The sequence below is a fragment of the Malaya genurostris genome, chromosome 3 (genome assembly GCF_030247185.1).
Source record: "Malaya genurostris strain Urasoe2022 chromosome 3, Malgen_1.1, whole genome shotgun sequence".
Taxonomy (NCBI): domain Eukaryota; kingdom Metazoa; phylum Arthropoda; class Insecta; order Diptera; family Culicidae; genus Malaya; species Malaya genurostris.
Genome location: NC_080572.1, coordinates 160,864,766 through 160,888,821, shown reverse-complemented (window position 1 = coordinate 160,888,821; position 24,056 = coordinate 160,864,766). Strand labels below are relative to the sequence as shown.

Sequence of the window (24,056 nt, the reverse complement as noted above, 5' to 3'; positions counted from 1 at the left end):
ATGGAGCGCAATGAGATCGCATTATCCATAACGATATATGCGTTATGTTCTCTAGTAGATGGCTAATCCTATAAAAATGATCTAAAATCAATTATTTCGGTATGCTCTGCAAAATACGGTATACTATGCAAAGTACGTATACGTGTCGTGACCACTTAGGTGATGTCGCTTCGAAAAATGAATCAGCAAACTAAAAATAATTAGATCAATTCATATTAGACCAGATTTCTTAGTAGTCTTAGTGTTCATTTTAATTTAAGTGTGTATAGCATCATGCCTACTGTCTGATATTGACATTCGCTTTCCAGTTCTTAACATGGCATCAAAGCGAGAGAGACAGCAATGCAATAAAATTTTGCTCGCTGCTCGCGAAAATCCAAATTTCTCGCATGCCAAGTTGACGAAAATGTAGTATGTGGCCAAATCAGCCGTCACTAACGTAATCGTAACTAACACTAAAAATACAGATTTCCTGGTTTTGAAATATAAATTGTGTTCAATGCCGTAAAGAATGGTGAAAAGAAAGTGATTAATAATAGCACGTTATGAGTCGTTGTTTTCATAAAATTACAGAAATCTTCACGGTAGATGTAATTATTGCTGTCACAATGCGCTGAACTTTCTTTCCGAGACAATACTAGCAGGAACAAGTGCAGAAACTACAGTATCAGGTGCAGAAAGTACAACAATAAGTGCAGAAAGTACAGAAGCAAATGCAGAACAAAAGTTCAAAGTTAAAAGGTTAATTGCAAATGATTTTGCGAAAATAATTTTGATTGGCAAATTCGAAGGTGAAAAATTATTAATCAACGCATTTCCATGATACTCATTGATACGTCATTTAGATTTAAACGTCAATTTCAGGAGCCATTATACGATTAATTTGAATATGTGATCAAGAAAATGTGTACTCTAAAAAAATGTAAGAATTTCATGCTGGATCTTTTGTCCACTATTTCCGGTACATCCTGAACCGAAATCTGGAGACCGCTGCGATCGAAGTCGATTCTTCTGGCCATCAACTAATAAAACCTACGAATTGGAACAGTTTTGCGCCCAATTAAGGGGATTTCTTAAGTTTCTGCTACATCGCCTTGAAGAACGGTTTAAAAATTAAATCACTCTGCACTTTGTAACCGAAAATTGTATCCGAGCAAACCGATCCAAACTCAAACAATCCGTATGCGACAGTAGGACTTAACAGTTTAATCTAAATTGGAGAAAATCGGCCACCATTTAAAAACGTTAGTCCATATATTTTAGAATTATTCGCACATGCCACCCTGTAATTTTGGAACCAGAATTCCTATAGGAATTGAAACCTTTAGTTTAAATTAAGTTTGAGAAATTATATCCAGCAATCTCAGCGAAAATTAAGAGCATATTATTGATACAGACGCACATACACACACATATTACATCGAATTCCATGTCAATTGAAGTGAGTTCGGACAGAAACTGTAAATTGATTCACTGATTGATGACATCAATGTAGAAACTATCTCTTCAACAGAGATCCTAAGGGCAAGCAAATCAAAGTCGTGGATTTCGCGAGTAATTTTAACTAGTAGTTGAAAATTTACAGTGCTACAAAAAACTGATTATGGAATATGTGTTCAAAATTTCTGTACAGAATGTTAACTACTTTCGCAGTTTTTGTAGGTTCGCGATCGAACGACTGTCCGAATAGAGTTATTATAGATCAAAATCTGCTTGATTCCCTCCAAAACGGTAGCATAATCATTTTTTCCATCTTTTTTCATGTAAGAACTGACTGCAAAACGGAGATCAGTAGAAAAACAAAATTCTTAATCCACCTAGTGGTGTGATAATGCTTTTCTCTTTCTTCAAAACAGTCTCATAAAAACATTTTTTATCGTTTTATTAAATAATTTGTGACACTAATTTGGGCTCATTTTTGACACTAATTGATGTCATGAAATTTTTTTGGTGCCGAAAGGCTTAGAATTGCATGAAACGTTGAGATTTAGTGTCATCTGGATAAAACAATTTTCGGAAAATTGACTTTCTGGGACCTGGAATAAAAATTTTGAGATGATACCAAACCTCGACGTTTCATGCAATTTCAAGACGTTTGACATCATAAAAAAGTTTTAATTTCGGAAATCTCATGTACTCCCCCCTATGATAATTTTTCAAGATCGAAAATTTTCCAACCTTAACCACCTCTTACCTATGTCCGATTTAGCTCAAATTTTGCAAGGGGACTTTTTTCGAGGAAGTTAAACTTTTGAGCAGTAACAATGTGTTTTGTCGGTTACGTCACTTATACCAATATATCTCCGGAGTCAAAAATCACAGCCATTTGATATTCGAACTTGATCAATGGCCTAACAATAGCTTTCAAAAGGGCCGGTTAAGCCATCTTTGAGAAACTTGTGCGGTAAAAAAACAACGCGTTTTGTCAGTTACGTCACTTATACCATCATATCTCCGGAACCAAAAATCACAGCCATCTTCAAACTTGATCGATGACCTGATAGTAGCTTTCAAATGATCCTAAGTTTGTTAAAATCGGTTAAACCATCTGTGAGAAAACTGAGCGGTAAAAATATCTTCGAAGAATGCACACACACAGACATTTTCCGATCTCGTCGAACTGAGTGGAATGGTATATAACACCATGGGCCTCCGAGGCTCTGTTCGAAAGTCTGTTTTTCCAGCAATTCTAATGCCTTCTATAAAGAATGGCAAAAACAAACAAAGTACAATTTCAAGTGTCGGAAAACACTGATATGACTATGTTTTGCATTTACCGAAGTGGGTTTAAGATATCACTTCCAAAACATGGTCGAACACAGGAGCTTGAGAAAGTTTTCGGAAACTTTAGAATTTTTGAAATATACGAGTACGCTGAATGATTATTACTAGAAATATGAGCTATGACCGAGATGACATAATATCAGCTGTTTCGATCTGTCTCCGTTGACCGATGCACAAATGGCAGCACTGTCTTACGATTTCCCACGTCTCACAATTCTTCACTTTCCACTTACTTGTTATCATTTTGTTTTCTATGCAAAAAAATCCAAGTAACTTCCAAATTCTCAAAATAGGTCATAACTCTAGTCAGACTTATCTACTCGATAGAAAATAACTGTCAAAATGTCAAATTTTAACCAAACATTTAAAATTCACATCGTTCTTAAAAGGGAGATGAAAGCAATATCCTTACTGATTACTACGAACATGCAGTCGATGTAGTTTTAATAATATTTGTTCTTACTACTTCTCAAACAAAACCTCTAAATTATCGTAAATTAAGTATTTAGTTGGGTTACTCCGTCGTATCGCTTTTGTTCAAATATTCTCAACAGACCGTTATCATAATCCTTTTCCTTTTTTCAGGCTCATTGCTTTCCTATATTTCCCTACCCTCGAAAACATTTGCAATTTGAAACAATCACCATGTTTCGTTTATGTAATCGTTTTCTTTTAATTTGCATGAGTAACCTAACAGCATCATACTCCGCTTTATACCTGCTGGAATTTCGTTCGACTGAAGAAGCCGACTGCTACATAAAATGCTCATTGCGATTTCATACGCACGTGTTCTCATCTACACATCCATTAAAGCAAAGCATGCCTTACGTAGTAAGAATTCGTGAACATACAAAGTAACCAAGACAGGGAATCCTTTAAATGGATTTTGCCTGTTAAACTCCAAATTCCCTGAAACGCCGAAGAATAGCAAAAAAATATAGGGTCCTCAGAATTCAATTATTCTTCCTTCTTAATAACTGCAAGCCATAACCAGAAGGTAATTGTCGATTTGTGTATAGAATGTTGAACAATCACAAGAAATCAAGGTATCAATTTCATCAATAATTCATTACGTTCAGAAGGATAGCGGCTTCTCAACGGGACTACCGTTGAGTGGTGAAAATATCGCTCCATAAATTCGGAAAAGTGCTGCTTGGCCTGCGCGACACCAACTGTGATGACAAACATTGCGTACGCCACCCCTTTCTCCGAAAAATTACTATTTATTATGTCTCGATATAAGCCAGAATGTTACCACTCCACTATTACTTGGTGTTTAGTGTGTCAATTCAGTACGGAGAATTTATCGAGAATGCAAACCCAAAGAAAAATTGCGGGGGAAAATGAAACCAATTCCTTCAATAAAATTTTCTGGGTATGTATGAAGTGGCTGAGTCATTAAACACACTTGGGCTGCTCGACGGAGTATCCTTTCCTAACAGTGACGTGCAAAATGTTACCAACACGGGAATAATACGACACGCTTGGATTGCTGAAAGCTATGAACGTAAGGAAAAATTGATTTTCCTGAAACTCTTTTCCGGAAAGAAAGACAGCATAAAATTTCAAGTATGAAGGAATAACCCTTCCTTTTATGTGCCAGAAAACCTCCCAAGAGTGCTCTCAATTCCAACAGAGATTACAGGCCAAATCCCCCTGATCACATAGATCATAATTACGGTTTATGAGTTAGATGCAGCACTCATTCCGCCAAGTTATGGAAGGGTCAAGCCGCAATGTTTAGAATTTCAAGTAACATGGGTGGATTATGAAAGATTAATGAGTTTTTGATATTCGAACGATTTTGTACGTCCTTTGTTACCATTCGTCAAGCAAATTTGAAGGAGTAATTTTGCCGTAGAACAAAATTTGAGAAATATAATGTCTAAACATTCTAAAACACCACTTCATTGCCTCTCCTGCTCAATAGAATAGTAGAATTGCATCACTGGTATTTTCACGCCCAAGACCATCGGCGTATTAATTTAACCCCATTGTAATCTTGATGTCACAGCCCCATGGCAACAGTGATACCATGCCGCAGTGAAGTAGTATGCAGATAATGTTTTTCTAAATAAAGTATGATTTTATCTTCCAACCCACTCACAGTCCATAAAATGTTCGAGAAAGCAGTTCATTCCAGAAAATGGTTATTCGATTTAGGGAGGAAACCTGACCGGAAAGGCTTTACTCTTTACTCGAAACCAGACCTGCTACGGTTCGTTTGTTGCCCCAGGGAATTCAAATACATATAACACAAATGAGTGGACACGTTTGTAGGGTAAAACCACAATAATTCGTCATATCTTGCAATACTTTATTCTATCAGCGACATTATTTCTCAACACATTCCATCAGCTTTATAATTATCGCAATTAAATTTGTATACACCTAGCTGTCAATTACGAGCCAAAAAATTATTTTTAAAAGGATACACTAGAACAAATTATGCAAAATATAGTCCAGTCAATCGAATAATGCGCAACTACAATCAACACTGCAACACCTTACTATGTCCAAAAACAAATGAAATCTTAATTTTGTCATAGAAACAATGTGTAAGTAAACATTGTAAACCATTTATATGTAGTCTACATAGTCTACCATTTATATGTAGTCTACATTTACTTGATTGACGGACTTGAAGCGACGAAAAAAATTGAATTCAAGCCTTGCTGTACGATACATCGATTTTGACAATTTTCTAAAACCAGAAACGATTATCTTATTTCGTGGGCATCGACATTGGGAAGAAGTCCCAGTAGTAACAATATGTATTCAAAGAATCATAAGAAATCTCAAATGACGGAATCAAATTTGAATATTGCTAAATGATAGCCATGCTCTTTTAAAACAACACATTCTGTTTCTCAAGCCTATTACCTGATAATACCGAGCTCGAGGATAGTTACAATCCTAGGCAAATCACTGGAGTGCAACCAAATAGATTTCAACCGAGTACACAATTTCAGTGAAACTAAGTGGAACGACTAGCCTGTCAATCGTGATTTATTTATTGGATGGATTGGAAACACAGGTCAATTATTTTGTTAATGTGAGTGTAATGATTCTGGAATTCTTGGCAACCAATCGATTTGGACAATAAATAATGAACTGGCACTGGATTGAACTTGTACATTGTACTTTGATCAGAATACAAAACTGCTAATTATCGTAGTTTCATAGGAATCCAAACAACATTCCATTGTTTTGCGATTCTAGCTTTTTTTTTTTGAAACATGAAGGTAAACGACACTTTAGATCCTCTTTTCAACACTCCAATACCACTGAATGGCACAGGAAGGAAAATGCACTAGCTCGACTGTATTCAATTACCGAAGTAAATCTGTGTTAAAAAGAGCCGTCCATTGCAAGGAAAAAGAACGATTCGAAGCTCATTTCACCATCTTCATTTTCCACTTGAAAGGTCACTTACGTCTTACCCTGAAGAAAAAAAAGGTTAGAGGCTTTTCCGCTTGGCTCCGTATTTCCTTGATACGTTCCCTCCGGTACTGCAGTGACGAACGGGGAAAACCCAAAGAAAATAACGAAAAGAAAGTAGGTTCTTCCAAGCGAGAACTGCTTTGGACAAGGATTGCAAATCGATTTTTATAGGTTTCTCCTTCTTTCGTTGGGTCTCCGGTAGTCCTACCATCGTTTCAAAAGTGTTGGAAAACTTCTCAAAGTGTCAAATCAAATCATAAACATAAATACTTTCAACTTCAGCAATGCTTCCCAATCGACAACCAAACGAGGGGATTAATAGTAAATCTGTAGCGATTTAGTTCCTTTAGATGAAAGAAAATCTTTTCTCACTGAAATTTCATCAGAAGATAGACAAGCGATTCGCCGGGATTTTCTATACTTACTTGGTTTACTCTATCTTGCAATCGTAATAAGGCATCTTCTAGTTCCGCTATTCTGGCCTCCAGCAGATCCTGTAGAAAAATAATACAATGAGATTTTGGGCTATTTTAAAAAAACGTAAGCTAATAAGAAAATAGAAGATATTATTCTAATGCAGCAACGGCTACACAACACAAGACAATTATAGTGGAAAGCGTAAAACTGTAAACGTAAGATAATAAATTCGAACAAGACTTCGAAACGATTTTCTGTTCAGCACTGATAACGTTCGAACACGATAATTGAAAAATTTATTGAAGCATAAAAACATGTTTGGGAATGGTGAATCTATGATTCATGTGTTGAACGATTCCGTGAATTTAAAGCCATATCATGTCCTACAGATGTCTTCCAGATATATTAACTTCCCTCACTTTTCTAAAATAAATGTGGTGTTGTAAGGTTTAATAAAGCCATGTAACAGGTAATATTCCAAAAACTTCGGATATCCAAATAGGTATAAAAAAAATACCATGCTATACCAGTAAATAAATACACTGAGGTCTTTTTTTATGCGGTCTTTTTTATGCGGTTCTTTTTTACGCGACTTTTTTTATGCGAATTTTCAGAGTTATGTGTTTTTTTTATGCGGTACGTAAATTCGCATAAAAAAGACTTCAGTGTACTCTCTATTCAAGGATTTCAAAAGTCGAGATATCTGGATTATTACATCAAACAACATTTGAAAGAGTCTCAGGAGCTGAGTTTTATATGCCATTCTAATCAGTTTATCGAGACCGCGCAATGCCTGTGTACGTCGGTGTTTGAGTATTTGACAAAAAAGTGTCCTTGATTTTCTCGGAACCATAACATGAAATAGATTAAAATGTAGTCCTGTCCAATAAAACGCAATTAATTTTTTCAGGATCCGACTTCTTTCTCCGAAGATCCGGATTGTTAAAAAAAGTCGGCTCGAGAACTTTCCTGTATGTCAGAATACGAAATTGACTAATTAAAAATAGTGAATATCCAAATGGTTCAAGTTAAATCACTAATTAGTCATTTGAGCGTTTAGTAAAATAAAATCACGAGAACAACATTTTATCACAATTGAATCCCACTATACCACGTCACTACACGCATTCAATATGTATCTCACAACACTTTAACCTCAAACCTAAAGTTGATGCACTGATGAAGGATGTAGTCGACATTCCGGAATACGTGTCTATATTGTGACGTTTTATATACGTAGATTGTTATTATGTATTTAGCCTTGGAAACACTAAGTGTTGTCCAGTGGATTTGACGTTTCCATCATAAAGTTTGATATTTTTAATCGTTACCATCTTCAGAACATTCTGTCATTTGAGCGCTATTTGTTTTGTTTACAGTGCTGAAATTTTTCAGCAAAATAATGGAATTGAATCTTGAACATTTTCGTGCAATGATTTTAGTCGAGAATTATCAAGACAAAAGAGTTTCAATCAACTTAGTTCTACTTTAGGCAGTGTAGCACCATCCTATGCGACTGTAAAAATCTGATATATCGAATTTAATCGTAGTCGTAGCTCGCTATATATATAACAGATTGATGTTTCCTAATAAGAAAATTTCCAAAGCAGAACTCTATGGATCTACTTCTAAGAGCTCATGTATTTTGGGTTATTTTTTCAGAAAACTACAGAAAATTTAAATCAAGCTGCCTTAGAAATAAGTAGTACATTTTCCGGGTATATTTCGATTCAATTCAGATTGACACCAGAAAAAAACTGGAATCACTGATGCTGTAGAATAGTCGAAGTACAAAGCGATGTATAAATTAGTCAGGTTTGTTTGAACGAACGATATAACAAGTCGTTTCATTCTCTTGCCAACAACACTATTTTCAGCATGACATAAAACATCAACTTTCAAATCCTAACGGGCGGCAACTAAAATTTTGGAATTTTTTTCTCAAGCTGTCAAAAAAAGACAAAAATACTTGAAGATGATCTGATTGATTGATATTAAACATACATTGTCCACTGTTGAAAAAAAAAATAGTGAACTTTTGAAAACGGTCCGTAATCGGATGTTCGGCGAAGCTTCCGTTTGATGTCGGAACAGGAGCGTTGTACGGCCTTCATGTCAACTTTACGAATGCATCTCTTGATTCTTCCAATCAACTGTTTGCAATTCGTGGCTCTCCAGTTATTTTTGTACACCAAGAAGCTCAAAACCCCGAAGAAATCTTCGATTGGGCGACACTGAGGCAGATTTGTCGGGTTGTGGTTTTTGAGTACAAATGAGATCGAATGGGTATTCAGGAACGATTGTGTTTTTTTGGTGTAATGCGATGACGCTTTATTCGGCCAAAACACGTTTTGTCCATCAGCATGATGTTTTTGAAGAAACGGGATCTAAATTTTCTTCAAACATTCGTTCTGGTACACATCTTGATTGATTGCAAACCAGAGGGCTTGAACCATGGCTTAGAGATACCCTTCTCGGAAATGACAATGTACAGCATCACTTTCTGTTCAAACTTATGTTTAAACTTATATTTTTCTTTCGGTACTTTATTTCGAGTCTTTTTAATGTTTTGCAGATGTACTGAATTTTGAAAACAGTTGAATTTTTTTGCGGCATCCCATTGGCTCAGTGAATCCTTGTTGTTGAAGGGACGAGAAAGAGAACGAAGTCCTTTTGCGTCCATAATTTTGGCTGGTCTTCCACTACCTTGCTTGCGAGCAGTTGTTGGGGATTTTAGGATATGATGAAGAGTCGAAGCCGCAACTTTTTTCCGAGATTTCTGTGCAGTTTGTAGAACTGTACAATGCGCTCGCGAAATACTTCTTGTTTCGACGGCATTTTGAGCAAAACTGAGCAAGCATAAACAAAACAGAAAATACTAGCAGAAAGATTAGAGAGAGAGCTAACACATACACACTCTTATTTTTCTCTGGGCTCGTTTGTTGTTGAGCATACAGACCTCGAAAAAATTCCAAAATTTTAGTTGCCACCCGTTATTTGACAACACAGAAAGTCGCCATCTTAGATTAGAAATATGCCATACCCGTTCCAAAAACAATAATATTGTAAGAATTTGCAATAATCTGGATAAAGTTAAAGTCGCAAATTTGGGTTTAATAGTGACTTGAAACATCAATACCTGAAACCTTCTCGTCGAACCCATTCCAAAATACCCATATATAGAGATTTGAAACAGTAATAAAGCTGGTCGACATGCTCTAATTGACTCGTTCAAAGTTTCGGTCAATTCAATCCAATTTATTGTATTGTACTTATTATAAATAGCAGTTACTTTTGCTATGCTTGTTTTAGTTAAATGTTTTCAAATCTACTGGTTGTTGAATCGCGATGATCAGACTCAGAATTACCGTGATTTTAAACGCTTCTAACTAGGAGGTTTTAAGATGGAACGAAGCGGTAGTTTTTATGCAGGACGTGAAACCTCCTTATGTCGACCGAAGCAGAACTGCTACTGCAATTCGAGGTATAGAGCAACGATCGAACCCGACGTTAAATTATATCAATCCTTCAACAAATGTCGTTCAAAGTTATTACAGAAAAATGTTACGCACCTATTTTTATAACTCCTAATTGAAAACTCACTAACTTCACAGTCGGAGTATATGAAATGAAACATAAAAAAGCTCGTGAATACGTATTTTACATTAAGTTCTTCTGATCCAATAGACTAAGACTATTTTAAACCTCAATTCGACGGTTGGTAGATCGCTGACAATTAAAACCAACGATTCTAAATAATTAAAATAAATTTTTAATCCATCAATTTTCATTTTTGTTGTAGTATTATTCTACTAAAATCAATTGAAATTCAAATTGATTCTGAATGTACATTTATTTAAAATCATAATTTCAGAGTGTTTATAAATAGACGTATATTATTTGTTATTGATTAGGTATTTTTCCATATGTGAAGAACACATGAAAACGTGTAGAAAACTCGAAAGGGTTTTCTACATGGCATCCCTGCTACCACGCCTAATAAATAAATACGCAACATTAGATCGTAAAGTAGAGCCACCAAATTAATTTTCCACAGTAATTGTTACCAATATTTTGGGTGATTGGGTACAATGAATCAGTTCTGCCTTCGACTCATCAGTGCAAAAACAATTTAAATTAAACTGCAATTGTTACTAAGCAGTAAAATTAAAGCTGCTTAATCGATACAATAATAGATCTTTACATAAGTAATACTTGCTTCTTCTGTTAATGCCGAAATACTTCAATATATGAGAAATCATTCATACAAATATGTCATTTTATTTCAGAACACGTAAATCTATACAATTTTAAGAAGTGTGTCGGCCAGCTAGGTCTCATCTTTTGACGAACGCACACCATAGCTCATCACACGTGCGGTCAGTTTGAACTTTGCGACTGTTTATTTTCAATTAAAACACAAAAATAACAGAATAGCTCACAAAAGAGCAACACTACAATTGAGTGAGGGAAAACCATGTCCTCAAAAAGAAAAATGATCAGAGTCTACGCACTCAGACCATCCACGGTGTATATCTATTTTGTCTATGTGATTACAAACCGAATCCATTGGCAGTGATGTAAAACTCTCATTTACAGTTCGTTTGATCTTTGTCATGATTGTTTATGCTTTTCTCTCACCATTTTCCGGCCCCAAAGAAATGATGTATTGAAACGCACAGGAGAAACTGTGGAAAACGTGTTTAACTCATTAGTTCACTAAACCTACCATAGGATTCTTACATATGCGACAAGCTTGATATGCGATTACATACCGGATGTCATTCTAGGCACTTCGCAAACGTGTTATTTGGGTATAAATTATGACACAAAACTGAGCTCATCAATACTGCCTTCACAGTATTGCATTAGATGGGATCCAATTTTTCGTATAATAATAAAATGATGCTCAAATTCACCCATGCAGTGTCAAAATAAATTTCATGTGTAAAATTAGGAAAAGTAGGTTAAAATGTCTTGATTTAACTTTTCGTTTTTGACTCATCAGTGCGTAGCAATTTATGTGGAACTGCTCGCGCGACCTAACGACTCAACATAAACCGCTAGTTAATGCTATTTGCAAAACACTTTTACAATTACACCAAAGTGTAAAGTCTTATCTGACGTCTCGGACGAAGTAATCGAGTCAAAACGCCTGCCCTTCAAAGCTACCAGGTTAAAATGTATTCACAGCTGACACTAGAAAAGAAACGAAAAAGTGAATGATTATGTTTATTGCTAGAATACAAGCTGAACCTAAATAATCAGATAGTCTTGAGTTTATGAATGATGTCCAACAGACATCGGCACAGGTGTAGGCGTTCTTTCTTGGTGAGCACCTAGTGTCTGACTCTAAAATCATTTCGTGTGTGGGCAATCAAAGCTGAACATGTACTTGCTACAATCGTGACCATCAGTGTCTGGCGCTGCATTGTTTTGTTGATTGTTTGAAAGTAAGCGTTCACATGTCGAAGAGAGTGTATGCCCCATAAAGTAAACCGGCGTCGCGATTTTAATAGTCAGCCGACCATTTGCCGCTATTGGAGACTCCTAGGCTAGTGCGAATTCATTCATGTATTAGCTTTTTCTAGTTCCTTCCCTCGTTTATTTCTATACATTTCTTTTAGTCCAAGTCTTCCTACATAATTTGTATTCAACATATGGGCGACATTAAAACACCCTTTTCTGGATGGTCGAAAACCTGTTTTCCTGTTTCATATTCAACTACGTGAGTCAGTAGACACGCAGATATACAACTGATTGTACGATTGCAAACCGATGACGTTGCACGCAACTTTATTTATGATTATTTCTACTGATAGCTTTTGTTTTTGCGATAAACGGCCTGAGATTGAAAATGTTCATTATATAACAACTTCGAATTAGTTCATTTGCTTCTCTCTATCAGTACCGAATTTGAATTTCAGTACTCAAATTATGGACATTGGTGAAGAAATAAATTAGTACTAAGTATGGTAGGGCTAAACGATCTACTTGGATCCATACGATATCTGATAAAATGAATTCGTGTTGATTCCCCCAATTTTATTAACTTAATTCTGCAGAAATTGAACATATGGTCGAACCTTGGATTGGATAACAATCCTTATATGTACGATTCCAAGATTCCCTAAAATTTCTTGTACGTGTAACAATAGTATTCGTAAAGAGGAGTTATATCTAATAGAAAGAAAAGAATTCGGGACGTTTTCTGACAAACAACACGATTTCTAAAGTGTCTTTGGATATATACTAAAACAACAAAATAAACGCACACATTATTGTTCTATAAAAGAAAACACGGCAAGAACCAACACAATGCTTGTCATTGTCGAACTGCTCAACTCATTTTTTGTGAGAACTCATTACTAGAACGCAACACAATTGAAGATATATCATATTTTGCTTTTCCAATATTTCGCATCATCGCAGTATAACAGTTAAAAATTTAGCATAAACATGTGATAATTTTTGTAGCTTTTCATTGTTCTCTCTGTGTATGATTGGCCGAAAACAGAAATAATTTTACGGATTATTTCCTAATTATACTGATCTTACGAAATTAACGATTTAGAGTTAGAAGGAACGTAGTAATTACCCAATATCAATTTGATATATAGATATAGCTTTTCAATCCCGTATGTGATTCATGAGCCTCCTCACAATGCTAGATTCAAGAAGCACCGCTATTTGTATGATGTATAGTTTTTTCGTTGCTCCAACTCCTCGAGAATATCAAATTACGAACTGGAGAATATACTACCAAAACTATGCCTGATTTGCCCAATAGCTGCCACATCTTATTCAACTCAAAACATTTCGTTATCTTACAAGCCGATTGAAAATTTTAGTCTAAAGGGGCTGCGTTGTCGAGATAAGAGTAACTCGGCTCATGCAATGAGCATACAGTTATAATTTTTGTAGCAGTTCAGCACGATCAATGATATTTCATAATAAGTTGAATATTAGTGACGCTGCAAAGTTTTTCTTTTACTTTCCAATTTTGGCATTTGAATGAGTCAACAACAACCCTCATAAAGGAGAAGATAAACAGAACCGTATCCAGGTAACAACCGTAAAGTACGCCATGGCGCGGTACCTATACTGAAGCGGCTTATTCTAAGATGAGTGTTCCGACGAAAAAAATCCAATTTAAGAGATTTTATTCCTTTGCAGAGGTCATTGATAAATAGTACAAAGAGCAGTGGACTGATGTGGCTACCTTGGGATAAATTTGAAGATATTCCGAACGAAGAAGATTATGTGCATCCAATTCACCCGAAAGCGCATTGCTGAATCAAATTTTTCAAAATCAACTGAGTTAGCAAATCCTTAAAATATAAGTCTAATCATTTTTTCGACAACAAGATTGTGTTGGTTTGACACAGTCCTCAACTTCGGAAAAATGACGTAAATTGCATCCACTTGTTGCCACTTACCCATTTTATCAATCGTATTCGAAACGTAACCCATAAGAATCGTTGTAGTAAAATGTTTTCCAATAAAACCACGTTGTTCTTCAGCAATCACATGCATCACGAAAAGACTCCTAATAGCTGTTGTACAACTTTTTCGGTAAGCAACTGAGAATTGTCAGTAAGCAAGTAAGATAAAAACAACTTGATAAAAGATGTTAGTAATCCATCTGTACACTGAGGTCTCTTTTTACGCGGGGGATACGTACCGCGTAAAAAAATACCGCGTAAAAAAAACCGCGTAACTTCGGAAATCCACGTAAAAAAAGCCGCGTAAAAAGAAACCGGATAAAAAAAAACGCGTAAAAAGAGACCCCAGTGTATCTATAAATTTTAAAGCATCGATGGATAGCATTCTTCGGATAACGTCTTGTGGGATAAAAACTGTGCAAAGTATGTCGAGTTTGTAGTGAAGCAAATCGTTTTCTTTCCGAAGCGTTTAAGTTTTTTCAGTTGAAGTCGTTTGGAATTATTAACTAAAAATCATTACTCATCACTTTTTACAATCCGGCACAGAAACCACTTTGAGTCTTGCCAAAAAAACTGGATTTCGTTCACATCATTTGCTGCAGTCTGGGGAGCACCCATTTTCCCACTTTTTGAGGTTTTTCCACGACGTGCAGATGAAATGGCTTGGTGACTAACGTTTAGCCTCTTCGCAATTTATTTTGCATTTTTCATATAGAAAGGTTATGCAAACACTTGAAAACCTTAACCTTGACTAGTAAAAATTGGCTTGGATGACCAAGTGCCATATATCATTCGACTCAGTTCGTCGAGTTAGATTTTATGACCATAAACTTGTATAAACATCGAGTAGTATCCTATGCGGAAGGGCTCTGAAACAACGATAAATAAAATTCTTTCTCGAGTAATATTGATGAGAAGAGTTGTAAAATCATCAAATTCTCAAAAATAAGGACAAAACAGTAATAATGCAAGCTGTATTTAATCGGTAAAGTAAGCGTTCCAACTACGGAAGAATTGCCGTTGAATGCCAAAGTTGAAATGAAGGAAAAATTCAAATAAACAGAAACAACTCTCTGCTGATTTGGAATTTTTTTATGATCAATTCCAACGCCACGAGCACCACTGCGCCGTACACTTGCGGGCAGCTATTTTTGTTGCGGTTCTGGAGAATATGCCGGTGACAGAAATGAAAAACATTGATCCGTATTTATAAGTTTTATTTATGTGCACTCAAATTTATTATCGGTATAAATTATCAGCGCAAATTGATTTCTGCATTATGACGAACAGTTTCATACTGTCATTGTAATCAGTGTTACCAGATCAACCAGGAATTAATCATCAACACAAACTTAATTGCAGAATAGAGAACTCTTTATATAAAAAACTAATTTGATCAATGAAAAAGAAATTGAATTTGAGGAATAAAATCACGAAGAGTTTGAATATACGGTAGTTAGTGTAATTATGCAAGTATCATCGTATTTATTAATGGAAAACATGAATATCTCACACATTGTATTTTTAATGTGGCGATGAAACTTATTCTTATGCCATCATGTGACAAGAATTTACCTATTACTATTTCTTTATGAAGAAATCTATAAAACTTAAGATGAAACTTTTGAATGGATGAACACTACATACATACGTTTCATTAATAATTCATTTTATTTTTCAATGGCAATGACCACCTGTAGCTCCTAACGTACATATATATGGCAGATACCAAATGTCCGCAATGAACGTCTGATACAATTGAACTGCATTTCCAAGATGAATAATTTATTAGCCGCTCTTCCGTTCCAGTTGTGAATTAGGCCCGTTACTATCGCTATCATCTGAGCAGGGTTAAAACGTGATGATGATATGATGCACTGAGCAAACACCGTATGTATAAATTGTATATTAAATTATTTATGTATTTAGTTGTGTCCGAATATACTCTAGTTCCTTTGCTAAAAATGGTGTCAAACATTTTAAGTACATAATTCGTATACAATTGAAAATTATCTATACAACATATGCCATACTTAAGTAGAATAACTCAAATAACAGTTACTTTTCAAATTTCCGAAACAAAAACTCGGTCATGGTCATGGTAAAAATATATATGAAACTAAAATATAACATTATATTTAAATCATCTGTTTTATTCCTCCTAGGGGTACATAGATATATTATTGTTTTAGGTAACGAATAATATTTCCTTAGTGCAGCATACAGGGCTGAGAAAATAAAGACCAAAACCTCATCAAAACGAGATCACTGACGGAGAATCTTTTCAAGATCAGTTGATCAGTGAATTTTAAATCACATCGATCAATATCGGTACTGATCTTCCGTCACACAATGGGTAGTGATTTTGAGCTCAAACGATTCTTGATTTATGTAAGTTCAATCATTGGATGATTCGATAAGCTTTGATGTTGGTGGAGGAAAATCACATATAATCAAGATAAGACATGACATGATCTACGTCGGAAATCGTTGATCTCCCTCCCTTTTTCAAATGTAGTATAATTGAATAAACTGCATCAGAATCAGATAAGAGAAATTCTTATGATATACTATTATCAATGCTAGAAAATCAAATTACTGAAAAAATTGTCAGTGCATTACTTAAGTTAAACCGTTTGAAGGCATCTTTTTCTTTTTTACTCATATTAGGCAAAATTTATTAGTTTCGTTAATTTACTCGCTCCTCCGTGCACTTTTACCGATCACAACAGAAATGATATCCTGCATCACTCATTTCTGAATTTCCAAGAAGAAGCTTTTACATCAACAAATACACGTTTTCTTATAGAATGTAAACGTTTATTGTGGAGATTTTTTCAGGAAATAGGGCAAAGCAGTAATGTAATTAGGTATTTCAAAAATGAGCTCATTGAAAATATTGGACGTCACATTCCAAAAACCTCCCCCCCTCCCCCCTGTCACAAAAGGTCACGTTTTATGAAACACCCTCCTCCCCCTTGCGGCGTAACGTCTTTTATGGACAGCCTCTTTGTAGATCTGGCTTTTTTTAGAAAACGATTCAACTTTGACAAACGATTCGATACTGGAACCGGAATTCTAAAATCGGTGTAGCCGAAATCAGATAAATTCACCTGAGTAGCTGTTTAGTTTACATTTGTTTCAATATGTTTGAAAATCAGTATAAACATCTTTGAGAAATCGTAGTGTGAAATAAATCCGAAACGAAAACTGAATACCACTAAAACTGAAATAAGTTTATTTGGTTATCGACAAATAAAAAAGTTTCAGACTTGGGTCTGATCTTTTTTTCTTAGTTGAAAAGAGAAGCCTTTAGGGATTAACTCAATCTTAACAAAGTTTCAGAGTGGAAAGATTAATACTTTCGGAGCAGTGAATTTTTCAATCACGGCCCGCACGCACTGAGTGTGCCGCAGTGCAACTCACTCGAATACAGGCTTAACTTGTCGACACATGTTGCGCCACCAATCTAATCCTAACTTCGACAGTTTATTGTTAGCAACGTTACAGTTAAGATTGCGGTGTACAAAGGAATTCAAAAATCTAAAACATTAGTTGCGTCGAATTTCTTCTACCCGTCTTGAGAAATTTGATTTTTTGCAAGCAAATAATGTTTTGTGTACACCGTGTAGGCAGAAAGCGAGTCAAATTGAGGCAAAGGATTTAAGTGTGTATTAAAGTAGTGATGACATACAGTTTTGCACAAGTTGCGAAATGATGCAATTTTCACTATTCAGCAGTAAGGTACAATTCTACTGATGCAATAGTGGTCACAGATTCTGAATCCTCTGAGACTGATGATAATGTTGACAATGTGTCTATATTTAGCGACTATACAGAAGTAATTCTTACATTTACTTACATTGTAACATTGCATTTCTCAAATTTTAAAATATCGGTTGCCTTTTTAGAATGAACCATATTTGCTATCTGGTTATCTTACCGAATTGAAACAAAAATTTCATGCAAAAGATGCAACTAAATCCGAGAGAATGAGTATTTTAACTGTTTTGCCAAAAAATTGAAGTATTCGTAAAACAGCGCAAACGATGAACTCATCAAGATATTTTGTTACGAAAGCAGGGATTGCGATTTCGAGAACAAAAGGTAAAATCTTTTTTTTAATCAAACTTTTGATGTGTCTGTTATAAAAACCATGAATATTCATATTTTACAGAAAAACAATGTTCCCCTGAAATAATGAATAAAGTCAAACAATTGCACACGGTGCACACAAAACATCATTTGCTTGCAAAAAATCGAATTTCTCTAGAAGGGAAGAAGAAACCCGATGCAACGAATGGTTTTGTTTTTTGAATTCATTTTTACACCGCGATTTTAACTGTAACGTTGCTAACAATAAACTGTCAATATTAGGATTCGATCAGTGGCGCGACATGTGTCGACAAGTTAAGCCCGTATTCGAGCGATTTGCACTGCGGTACACTCCGTGCGTGCGGGTCGTGATTGAAAAATTCACTGCTCTGAAAGTATTAATCTTCCCATTCTGAAACTTTGTCAAGATTGAGTTAATCCCCAAAGGCTTCTCTTTTCAACTAAGAAAAAAATTAAATGTTTAGTTATAGTTCATTAAATGCTCTATAAAATTTTTTTTTATTGAATCGCTTATTTCAAAGCTAAGGAAAAGACGCACATTTCATGTCTTGGTCGAATATTTGTAACTTTTTCAGATTTTACTGTATAGACTTGAAAAAAGGCTCGTTTTTTGTAAACGCGAAACTTCAAAAAATCATATCTCGAAAATTTCACGTACCATATTGAAATAAAAAAAATACGTGTCGAATATTTTCCAGTTCTTTACACAATAAAAAAAAATAGATGAAAAAAAATTTGGATGGCTGACTTTGCTTGGAATGCCCCATGTATAGTATATGCCTCAATACAATAATATAAACTGATATTTCAAATTTCATTACTGACTATGTGTATCCTATGAATTCACGAAAAGTTCGCTTTTATACCCTAAATCTTAAAATCTGTGTTAAATGATTCGGCCAGGCTTCTTGAATGTTGTGTTTAAATGACTCATTTTTTATTTCCTGCACTCATCATAAAACGAACTCGAAGAAGATGTTTGAAAGCCGAAAACAATACGGTACTTTATTTTGAAAACGAAAAGTCGAAACATCTTGACACCATCCAGCAAAGTTTACCTTGAAGTGTTAAGCATAAATTATAGTAATGTCCGTCCGCCGTTTTATTATGTTTCTCTTCTAGGTGTGTTTTGCCATAAAGAAAGTGCCAAATAGAGCTGAAATGAAATTGGTTTTCTGTTGTGCATTCTTTTTTCATAAAAGCATTGACTTCCTCTCGGTATTGCAGTGGTGTGGAAATTACAGGGATGTCGCATAAATTTAATGTTTAAAATTTTCAGAACTGCGGAAGCTTCCTGTTTATTTTCTACAAACCTTCACAAGCTCAAGTGATTCCAATTCTAAACCGCTGTCCTCAGACCTCGGCCTAAGAATAGCTTTTTTATACGAGCCTAAGTTTGTTACAATCGTTTCAGCCATCTCTGCATAAACTGAACGGTAAAACTATTTTCGAAAAGTGTAGACACATACACACACATACAAACATAGACATTTTACGATTTCGTCGAACTGATTCGAATGGTATATAACACTATGGGTCTCCGAGGCTCCGTTCGAAAGTTGGTTTTCCAGCAATTCTAATACTCATTATATTATCATCAATTCCAACCAAATACTTTGGTTAATTTATATAATTGATATTAATAAAATAATTCCGATGATTTTGTAGTTTTAGGGATATTTTTTAATCTAATGACAGCATGTAATAAATCGATTTTTCCCTCATATTTGTATGGTTTTTCATATATATTGAGAATGTATTGAGATGAATTTTATTAATTTTGAATTCGTGACATGTGACATAGGGGGGTTGGGGGGTCTTTGCTTCTTTGACAATTTGTGACAAAGGGAGGATGGGGAGTCAAAAATCGTCAAAAAAGCGTGACGTTTTTTATGGACAGCCCCAAAGACAAAATTAATTAGTATTATCCAATTCTGACTTCCGATTCTGGAATTGTAGGATACTGAATTTTCAAAATTCAAAGCGATATAGAAGATGACAATCCCGAAAACCTTTAAAGTTGGACTCAAAAATATTGCAATTTATTCGTCATATGGCCATACGAATCGGTTTGGGTTATGCTGGTTCCTGAATACCGGCCCTGGAAGTACCTTAAATTACCGTAAACCCTAAGTGGAACTTACGCCGACATATCATGGAATGTTCAATCGATTGTCACACTTTTAGATTCAAATTCTATGCGAATTGCAGTTTTGATATAACAGAGTAATGAGTGAATAAAATCTCAAATTGCCGCTTAATTCGACGGTCATTAAAATAATGTCATGAGAACTGAAACACCGAAGAATGTCCATGCAAAAACAAATGCGGATTGATAAAAAAAGGTATCATCTCACTGCTAGGTGGATTAAGCACGTTTTTGTTTATAGAGTGACAATAACAATTTTGGTTTTGATTTAACCCATATTTTTCGAAGCAACAAACATTTGTTCGGAAAACCATATTCTTATTTGAAGTATTTTGTTTCAAACTGCAATATCTCGGTTCGAAACAACTGTTTTCTGGTTCAACTAATCGTTTTGTTGTTTTAAACAACCGGGATTTTCCTGCGTGTAGATGGAACATAACTTATGAATGCACTGCACCTGTTCGTACCCGGGATTCACTATGCATTCTGACCAAACTAGCAACGAACTTGCAAATCGACTTGTTTCAATTAAATATGCCTCCTTCCATATATACTGTATGCAATCTGTTTCGCTCCAGAAGTACAATGAAACAAATTTAAAACAATAACCCTTCGTAACCTACAGTTCCGTTTTCTCACGGTTCTACAGAATAACCAACCGGTACGAGAGGGGATAGCGCGATCTTGATTCTCAGCCAAGTGGAACAAATTATCTAAAGGAGCAAATGTTGTGTAAACGACGCACTTACAAGACAAAAGTGTTCCGCCCGAAAAAACATGCTGCTATTTTTATGGGTAAGTCGTTTTCCGTTTGCCTTTCTCTCAGTTAGGTAGAGTAGATCATGAATTCCTTAACACAGGAAAAAAAATATTGTGATATATTTGAGAACTATATTCTCGAACAAGACACTCCTAAAATTGTCCGCTCATCCGTTTGTGTTAAACACTGTTTGTAAGCGAGCTCTTGTGAACAGTTGGTATGCGTATGGGAACGCAAACCGTATCAGTAAAACTCAACATAAAACTCGCTAACGTTGCAAACTACTACTTACAGAACCGAACTTACCGTATTTTTGCAGGACTCCGACCGATACGAAGAATTGATGCTCAGGTCTCCTGGTTTCACACATTCATGTCCTGGAGACTGCGGTTGGCTGTTTATCAGCAAAGGCCGCTCGTAGTCATCGGGTGGTTCCGGCATGATAGGTGATCCAATGTACAGTTTTTCTTTGGCAATACGAACTAGGGAATCCTCCCCGGCAGTCTTATTGTCGATCTCATTGGACTTGTGGGATTCTAGCACGATGCGTCCTTGACGTACCTCGATGTATCGAGGTGGTGAAATCGTATCCCCCTCGGTAGCATCGCGTTCGGCCTTGAGGAACTCGATGTAACGAGGCGGAGGAATAATTTCGTTTGATCCTTCCCGATCGGGCTCGTACTGATTGTCGGCAGATACAGATCTGTAAGTAATGGAAAAGCAGTTATGGAAAATGTAAAAAGTTTATAGTTATAGTTATGTATTTCAAGATGACGAACTGACCGAAACGTTTTATTTGAGTATAGCAATCAACGAATTAGAAATACGGCGACACAGTAAAAGAAATGTCTAGTTTGTTATTTAATTCAAATGAGGAGTGATGTCGTTCTACCGAGTGTAATTATTCAGTATAACATGACTGCTATATTGTTTACCCAGCGAACACAAATCTACTCGCAATATAGCGCTTAGTCAAATTTGAGCGAACGCAAGAGATACTTTCTTAGCATATGCTAATTGGCCAAATAACAAGCCAAACGTGTTGTTCACACTTATTAATGGCACCTGTGGATAATTTCTAATAATATATACAGTAACGCTACCTACAAGTTTCCTAATGAGGAATGAATATAAGCTATATATCGGGGATGGAAGATGATTCATATTGACTTTATTTGGTAAATAATTTATTGACAACGTTTTGTCTTCGTTTTGACGAAACCCACAGCCATCATGGACGGCATTTTGTGAATATTTCGAGTAGGTTGATGTTTTGTACCAAAAAGCCAAAATGGGTATAGTTTTCAATTTTTTATGTGCCTAGAATAGATAGGCTTAAATGGCCCGTTTATTGAAATAGCATCTAATTTGTTCAGAAGCAGAATTCCTATAATTTCAGTCTACTTCGACAAAAATGGTCAAGGAAAAGATGATCTCTCAACCTTTTTGCTGAGTACATCCATCCAAACACAGCTCGATTTTTATGTCCAAGTCTGAGCGAATACCAAACTTTCATACATTCGTATGCGAATGACGTGTAAAATCAGTTGTTGTGAAAACGAACTATTTCAATCAACGAATCAGGCGTTTCTTTTGCTTCACTTTTATCTCTACTTCTCCTTCTATTTTACTCTCTCTCTCTTTCAGGCTTTTAGTATTTTACCTACCTAATTTCTTTAAAAAACAATTCTTCATCGATCAGTTCGTTTTTTTAAAGACTTATGTTCTTTAATTTTCATTATTCATCTGTATCCATCTCTTAATTTGAAACTATTTGCCAGAGTAACTTAGTTGGTAGAGTTTCTCCGCGATCAAGAGAACGGTACTGTTAGGTTCGAATCTTTTTTCACGGCAATACTTTTTTAAGTTTCAATCATCTATATTTTCCCTCGGTCTGTTTCTCGTTGGCATAATAGATTTTAAGCGATCACCTCAACTTTTTTGACCCTTCAAACAATGACATATTGATAATTTTTTCATCTATCATTATCATCTGATCATGTTGTAATATAAGGAATACCCAGTGCAATATATGGCAATCATGCTACAAAGACTTATTATAATTTCTCACGGATATAGTGAAGAAAAGTTTTTACACAGATCGCATTTACATTAATCACAACGATTTTTTTATTACCACATGTAATTTCGAACATAAATCTCGGCAGTATTTTCAAAATGGTCATAAACTGGCACATCTTCTTCGAACATTATGATCTGCATTGGCTTTTTTTGACTAAACCGTAAATTCATTTACTGTTCCCAATGCTTGTAATCAATGATCATTGAACTTGATAGAAGGGAGTTAATAGATGTAGTGAACGCGCTATTGAAGTGAACTAGTGCTTTCGTCTATGTATTGCTTAGTTACAATAGATTCTAGATACCATCATAAAAAGCTGGCATAGTTGTTTAAATTTAATTCAATTGTTTAAAATGATTGTTCTGATTACCATTACTCACAACTGCTACTTATCTGAGGTGTAACATACACCCTCATTCTTGTTTACGTCCGTATCGACCATACGTCGAACGGATACGTTTGAACGAATACGAATAAACCATTCTTCTAGGGGTGAACTTTATTTTGTGCTAGGACACATAACCAATTTCACTATCTTTACGTTTCGTCTTAGACTCGTCAGTGCAGAAAAGTTCAAATTGAACAGCTTACTGCAAACTTAAACAGTTCTTAAACAGTCTACTGCCTCAAAAATGATTTAATTGTAGGTATGATAGCCATGAACAGGATTTGGATAAAATGAAGTTAGACATGACCCAGTTCACAAAATCAGATAATTCAACAAATCCAGTAATTGGCAAATTCTCTGGTTGATCTTTAGTGAATTTTTTGGTTTCTGAAACCCCAGGAAGTAGTGGGAACTCTTTCTCAGATTTTAATTTTCCAAGACCACGGGCGTTTTTCTTCAGTTTTATGGAG

At 35.4% G+C, this 24,056-nt stretch overlaps 1 protein-coding gene across 5 annotated transcripts in view; it reads right to left on the bottom strand.

Moving 5' to 3' along the window:
- LOC131435069 (uncharacterized) overlaps nucleotides 1-24,056 on the bottom strand; it is a 117,273-nt gene that overhangs the window by 29,817 nt on the left and 63,400 nt on the right. For all 5 annotated transcript variants that reach the window (XR_009230441.1, XM_058602558.1, XM_058602561.1 and 2 more), the window contains 2 exons: nucleotides 21,422-21,818; nucleotides 6,654-6,722 (listed from right to left, as the gene is read on the bottom strand). Coding sequence is in view for 4 of the 5 variants with exons in the window: in XM_058602558.1 (XP_058458541.1) it covers nucleotides 6,654-6,722; nucleotides 21,422-21,818 (466 nt within the window). In the remaining variant the exon portion in view is untranslated. The remainder of the gene's footprint in view (nucleotides 1-6,653; nucleotides 6,723-21,421; nucleotides 21,819-24,056) is intronic.